The sequence below is a fragment of the Salvelinus namaycush genome, chromosome 25, assembly GCF_016432855.1.
Source record: "Salvelinus namaycush isolate Seneca chromosome 25, SaNama_1.0, whole genome shotgun sequence".
NCBI classification, from domain to species: domain Eukaryota; kingdom Metazoa; phylum Chordata; class Actinopteri; order Salmoniformes; family Salmonidae; genus Salvelinus; species Salvelinus namaycush.
Window position 1 is genome coordinate 38,307,673 of NC_052331.1, and position 7,213 is coordinate 38,314,885.

The following is a 7,213-nucleotide window of genomic DNA, read 5'->3' on the forward strand; positions in this document are numbered from 1 at the left end:
GTTTAATGCTGCAAGATTTTACCTGTAATTGCTTTCTGCATTTGAACCCTTAGGAAAAAATATTGCAGTCAGAGTGAAGTATAACTGCAGTTAGAGTGCAGTATAACTGCAGTCAGAGTGAAGTATAACTGCAGTCAGAGTGAAGTATAACTGCAGTTAGAGTGAAGTATAACTGCAGTTAGAGTGCAGTATAACTGCAGTCAGAGTGAAGTATAACTGCAGTTAGAGTGAAGTATAACTGCAGTCAGAGTGAAGTATAACTGCAGTCAGAGTGCAGTATAACTGCAGTCAGAGTGAAGTATAACTGCAGTTAGAGTGCAGTATAACTGCAGTCAGAGTGAAGTATAACTGCAGTTAGAGTGCAGTATAACTGCAGTCAGAGTGAAGTATAACTGCAGTCAGAGTGAAGTATAACTGCAGTCAGAGTGCAGTATAACTGCAGTTAGAGTGCAGTATAACTGCAGTCAGAGTGAAGTATAACTGCAGTTAGAGTGCAGTATAACTGCAGTCAGAGTGAAGTATAACTGCAGTTAGAGTGCAGTATAACTGCAGTCAGAGTGAAGTATAACTGCAGTTAGAGTGCAGTATAACTGCAGTCAGAGTGAAGTATAACTGCAGTTAGAGTGCAGTATAACTGCAGTTAGAGTGAAGTATAACTGCAGTTAGAGTGCAGTATAACTGCAGTCAGAGTGAAGTATAACTGCAGTCAGAGTGAAGTATAACTGCAGTTAGAGTGCAGTATAACTGCAGTCAGAGTGCAGTATAACTGCAGTTAGAGTGCAGTATAACTGCAGTCAGAGTGAAGTATAACTGCAGTTAGAGTGAAGTATAACTGCAGTTAGAGTGCAGTATAACTGCAGTTAGAGTGAAGTATAACTGCAGTTAGAGTGCAGTATAACTGCAGTCAGAGTGAAGTATAACTGCAGTCAGAGTGAAGTATAACTGCAGTCAGAGTGAAGTATAACTGCAGTCAGAGTGAAGTATAACTGCAGTTAGAGTGCAGTATAACTGCAGTCAGAGTGAAGTATAACTGCAGTCAGAGTGAAGTATAACTGCAGTCAGAGTGCAGTATAACTGCAGTCAGAGTGAAGTATAACTGCAGTCAGAGTGCAGTATAACTGCAGTTAGAGTGCAGTATAACTGCAGTCAGAGTGAAGTATAACTGCAGTTAGAGTGCAGTATAACTGCAGTCAGAGTGAAGTATAACTGCAGTTAGAGTGCAGTATAACTGCAGTCAGAGTGAAGTATAACTGCAGTTAGAGTGAAGTATAACTGCAGTTAGAGTGCAGTATAACTGCAGTACGCTACAAATACTGCATCCAAAATACTTTTTTTTTGACTGCAGTACTTTTGAGAGGTCACTGCAGTTATTCTGCAATTACTGCGTCCAGAATACCACAGTCGACTGCAGTTACTGTGCTTTTATTGCAATTTCCAAACTGCAATCATTTTTTTGTAAGGGACGAAAGCAGCAGGTGACGATACCGTAGATGCATTATGCATGTAGTTCCACATTAAGCTGCACTCAAGCTATGAGCCTACAGTACATCTACAGCTTTCAGAAAGATGTCTAAAGCACCTTACAAACACAATCCAACACATTCTACAAAGGCATCACCTTTCTGAAGAACTGTATTAGATTATTTTAAAAGTCTTGTTACTTTGTGATAATCCTCTTTTGAATTGTCGTGACATCATAGCATGAAGCACAAACACAAATTGTATTGGAATAAAGTGACTTTTAAAATGTCTGATGAAGACAGTCTTCGGGAAAATGATATTTAATGTCCTATGCGCAGTGCAGTGTTTCGGACATGACTTACATGACAGTAAAAAATATATATATATAATTTCTCAATTTACAAGATTGCGTATTTTGCATGTTTCAAAAAGTTTGCTATAACTGTATTCACATCCTGGCTAAGAAAATGTTTTTCTTCGACAAAATGCCCCAGAAGCCTGCTGGGTTGTTGTATACCCCAATGCTCTGACAAAAGTACTGCACTGAATTTACAAGCAGGGTTTTACCCCTTACCACTGAAAAAAAAACTGTTTTGCAATTAACTATAAATAAGAGTGGTGTTTGAAATCAAGTGATTGACAATAGTTTAAAAAAGCTTTATGATATACTGTAACAAAATATGTAAATAACACCGTTAAATCCAATCTACTATTCCAATTACTTTAAAGGGATATTTCACCCCCTAAAAAATATATGTTTTAAATTATTATCGACTGAATGCACCACTATTACAATTGTTAGTGTTTTTCTTGGTATTTTATCAGCATCCCCATTAGTTGTTGCGATAGCAGCAGCTACTCTTCCTGGGGTCCCACACAAAACATGAAACATGATAGAGAACATTAATAGACAAGAACAGCTCAAGGACAGAACAGCATACATTTACAAGAAAAAATATAACTAGAAGGTTCTGTACTGACTCAATGCTGAGAAAAAATATAACTAGAATGTTCTGTACTGACTCAATGCTGAGAAAAAATATAACTAAAAGGTTCTGTACTGAGTCAATACTGAGAAAAAATATCAATTAGAGACCTACTATTCTAGGCCTACATGTATCGTTTCAATGTTGATCATTTACATTTACAGTCAGTAGCATCTATCAGTACATTCACACAACATAATTAGGTCAAATAAGGGAGAGGCGTTCTGTGAGGTGTTGCTTTATCTGGGGGGGGTTTCAAGCCAGGTTTGCTGCTCACTTGAGCTATTTGAGATGGAAGCGATCATGGTTCTATATAATAATGTATGTTTCCTTGAATTCGTTCTGGATTTGGGGACTGTGAAAAGACCCCTGGCGTCATGTCTGGTGGGGTAAGTGTGTGTGTCAGTGCTGTGTGTAAGTTGACCTAGCAAACAATTTGGTATTTTCAACACATTAATGTTTCTTAAAAATAAAAAAAAAGAAGCGATGCAGTCAGTCTCTCCTCTATTTTTAGCCAAGAATGGCATGCAAAATATTGATATTAGCCCTCTGATTACAGTGAAGAGCAAGATGTGTCGCTCTGTTCTGGGCCAGCTGCAGTTTTTATAGGTCCTTAATTGCAGCACTTAACCATATACAATCATCAAGACAATATAAAACTAGAGCCTGCAGGACTTGCTTTGTGGAGTGTGGTGTCAAAAATGCAGAGCAACTCTAAATGATTTGTACCAAATACAATGCTCTTAGTTTTAGAGATGTTCAGGACCAGTTTATTACTAGCCACACATTCTAAAACAAACTGCAACAGTTTGTTTAGGGTTGCAGAGATTTCACTAGCTGTGGTTGCTGATTTGTTCCATGTTGAATCAACAATTCATGTCCCCCTAGCATTGCTACATGCTCCAAAAATGCTAGCCAGGAGATTCTGGGCGTGGCTAAATAACCAGCCAACAAACTTCAAAACTGTTTGGATGAAAAGACATCACGTTAGTCAGACAAATCATACACTTCAAAAAAGTGTTAAGGAGCACATCACTCTGTTCTATTTTATACATCCCAGTCTATAAACAAGGACTGGACAATTAAAAATAACATAATAGTGGAATGTGCAAAATATAGAGCAACAAAGTATACATGTCAACAAACCAAAAGTACGGTGTCCATCGTAGGACATCATACAGCAGCTATTAACTTAAGTACCTTGAGTACCCAAGCCTCTCCATAACCGTTAAGCATGTGTCCTCTATCATTCTGATCTCGTGGATGGGCATTTTTTCTCTCCACACATTGATGCTGACTGGCGATATGTCTCCCTCATACACCAGGTTGTACAGGTTGGTGGAGGTGGCGAACATGAGCTGGTTGAGGGCAGCTGGGGCCACGGGAACCCCGAGAAACGTGTGTATCTTTCCTGCTGTCTCCTCGGGATATTGCACAATGTCCTCAAATCTCACATGGAGGTAAGAGGCGGTGAGGTCGCCGTTGACCCGGAGTGCCGTGGTTGTGTGGGCCAGCCACAGATGGGCCAGTAGCAGCACCGGCTCCATCTCTGGATCAGAGAGGACGCTGTGCAATGTCAAGAATTCCTGGGTGAACCCTAGTGTACACTTGCTTCTCCCGCCGTTCCTCTCTTGCTTAAAAATTGCGGCGACATGTTTTTGCACATTCTTGCGAGAATAGAGGCTTGGCTCGCTGTTGTAGAGCATAAGGTAAATCCAAGCGCGAGGATCTCGCACAACGTGCACCGCCCGAAATGAGTGACCGACCACCTCTCGGAAAAACGGGAGTTTCAGGGTCCAGCTCCCGCTGCTCAGGCTGAGGACAGGGCGGGCATTAGGGTACCTCTCCATGTGCCGCCTTAGCTCCCGAACATACTCCCCATCTCTATCTGAACTCCCCCTCGGTTTCGTAGACCCTGACTGCCTACGAATTGGCTTCCTCCTCTTGCCAGAAAGCTCCACCCCAATCTCATTCCAGCTGCCCTCGTTGTGCAACTGAATGTTCTGCAGGTGAAGTCTAGGGTTAGAGACCAAGGAATGGAACCAGCCCTGGATGGCCTTGTAGTGACCTCTTTCCGCATCTAGTCTGGACCACACGCAGGCGTCCACCAGGGGGTCAAAGTTGAACTCAGTGTCCGGGATGACTAAGTCCTCTGTGGGGACTTGGAGATAAACAAAGTCAGAGCTGTTATAGAAAAGGGGCTTGAGAACTTCAGCCCCAGACCCTGGCAGGGATGTAACCACGACTGTGGGGAGAGGGTTTGGGGGCAGATTGGACACTGATTGGACACAGACAAGCCAATCACAGCTATTGGAGACAAACAGAAACTCAACGACCCACAGCAGGAGAACAAACGTTAAAGTATAGCGCATGATCTTGCGGAAGCAGAAATAAAACGTGCGTTGCAGGATTAAAAACCCAATGGCGAGACACAGTGTCAGCCCTCCCACTATATTAACCATAAACCCAAAGTCATAGACTGGATTCACAGTGTTTTGTTCAGACACTGTTTGAACTCCAAGACCAAAGTGGATTATCTGATGTCTGCTTTGCATCTTTGCATATCCCCCAAAGCCCAAGTAGCTATATCTGGCACCAATGTCATTGTAGTTTGTTACGATGGACACAATGGATTCTGTGCCGTTGACGACAACAGAGAGGCGTACTCCATTTTTACTATTGTCGATGAATCTGCAGTTGGAGATTTTGACATTGGGACTGTGCATCAAATAGGCCACTCTGGTGACCGTGCCCTCCATTGGAAAGGTCACGTTGACAAACTGGGTCCATCGTTTCTTAAACTCAGCAGCCTGCTCTGCCTCCTGAATTCTCGCCACTGGACTAGTCCCCTGACTGTCAAACCAGAACATTTGGTAGTGAGCATCCCAAACGTCCATCAGTGCCCCATTGTACCTGTCTAAAGCCCTGTGAGGGACATATTTAAAATCAATGTCCAAGTTGTGAAAGAAAGCACTCAGAGCACTCAACGGAGACTCCTTGCTTTTTTCCACATGGTCGAACACCAGCAGAGTCTGAGAGTTGAGCAAGACAAGGGCACGATATACGCTCTTCAGCCCCATCACAGAGGAGTAGGCTGACACCGCTTCTCCGCTAACGAACAGAGAATCCCCGTGGGATGCAGCTACAATGACCTCACCGGCTGTGTTGCCGACCTCAGGCTCTGCCCACCGCAGCCATTTGCCGCACTCTCCAAGCTGGCCCTCCCAGGGCTGATTGCACTGGCTTGTGGGAGACGGGGCGAACGTCAAGACATTGTTGAGGTAGCTGTATTTGGGGCCGTACAGTGCCTCTGAAACAAATACCTGTCCATTAGGGGCAAAGGTGAAGGAGTTCTGGTCTGGGTGCTCATGGCCCGGATTGAAATTGCTCCAGCCCTCCAGCCAGGAGTAGGGCTTGGAATGGATGATATCATACACCGCCCTACCGCCCAGCTTCCCCGATTTGAAGGAGACAAAAGTGTTGCCTTGACCGTATGATAAACCAGCCCCGTAAGTCACCACACCCCAGTTTGAGAACATGTGCAGTAGTGCTTTGCCAAACCCGGCTGGTGGTTGCTTGGAGAGCTCACTGTCATACCACAGGAACTCAGTGTGTAAGGTGGCCCAGCGCTGGGCTGCCGACTGCTCCATGGGGCCATCTTTGGGACGATGTTTCCAGATCTGCTGGGCCAGCCAGTTTCCGGTGCCGTCCCGGAGCACAAATGCATCGAGGAACACCAGCTGACTCTCCGGTCCATAGAACCAGTTGTAGTTGGAGTCAGCGATGCCCACTGTCCTCTGGAAACCTGGCAGAAGTGTGGAGTGGTAGAACCAGAAGTGCGCCCGTAACCAGTTGTTCTGGGTGTTGTCGATGTCGAAGTGGCGACGCGCCAGGAAAACATACTGAGTGATGGACTTTGCGGTGTAGCTCCCATAGGCCACACCCTCGTCTAGCGAGCCATCCACTACATGACTGAGGAGGAACATGGTCTTTTCCATGTAGTTAACGGCCACCTGCTTCCACATCATTGTCTCCGGGTCACTGTGTGCTCCCACCACGAGGGCGCCGGTCAGGATGGCTAAGATGTTGGTAGTCTGATGATTCTGTAAAAACTGCTTCCCCCATCCCCTGTGTTTGGAGAGTTCGTACAGCTCCTCTGTGGCGGCACGTATTTTCTTCATGTAGCGTGCCCTTCGCGGTGTGTCCAGGAGAGGGTAGATGAAGTCATAGGCTGTGGAAAATCCTGTGAGGGAGTGAGCCATGGGAACCTCGTCATTGGGAGCGTTGGTCACCGTCCAGTTAGGGTACACTGCCATCTGGTCCATGTATCTCATTAAGAATTGATGGGCAGCTGTATCTTTGGGGCAGAGCAAACAGTACAGAGCGAGAGAGGGAAGATTGTTGCCGTAAATTTCATTCCATTTGCTGGAAAATTCCTCATGCTTCACCGGGGGTAGATAGAGTGCAGTATTGGCGAGCATAGTCCCAACAGCAAGCCGGATAACTTTAAAAATATGTCTGTGCGTCGTGGCAGATCTCTGCTGCAGTAAACGTATGTCCACCTGGTGAAAATACAGGTTAGGGTGAAGGTTCACCGGCCAATTTTCCGGATGCTCGTTGATGCTTCCCTCTCCTTGAAATGTGATTTTCTCCAACTCATTATCAATATTATTTTTGCCTAAAACATCAGTAATTCCTGAGAAGTAAACTACAACGGCCAAGAGTGATATTAAAACCACAGACCGTCCTGCGCATTTTCCAGCCAT

General features: G+C 44.7%; 1 protein-coding gene across 1 annotated transcript; it reads right to left on the bottom strand.

Moving 5' to 3' along the window:
• Nucleotides 1-3,289: 3,289 nt before the first annotated feature.
• On the bottom strand, nt 3,290-7,213 carry LOC120019927 (dermatan-sulfate epimerase-like protein). The gene has a single exon (XM_038963338.1). It carries the CDS (start codon nt 7,211-7,213, stop codon nt 3,635-3,637), a length of 3,579 nt encoding a protein of 1,192 aa, XP_038819266.1. The 3' UTR covers nt 3,290-3,634.

What these genes read in the sequence shown, in the direction of transcription:
- LOC120019927 (XM_038963338.1), bottom strand. Translation starts at nt 7,213, where the DNA reads ATGGCTGGAAAATGCGCAGGACGGTCTGTGGTTTTAATATCACTCTTG.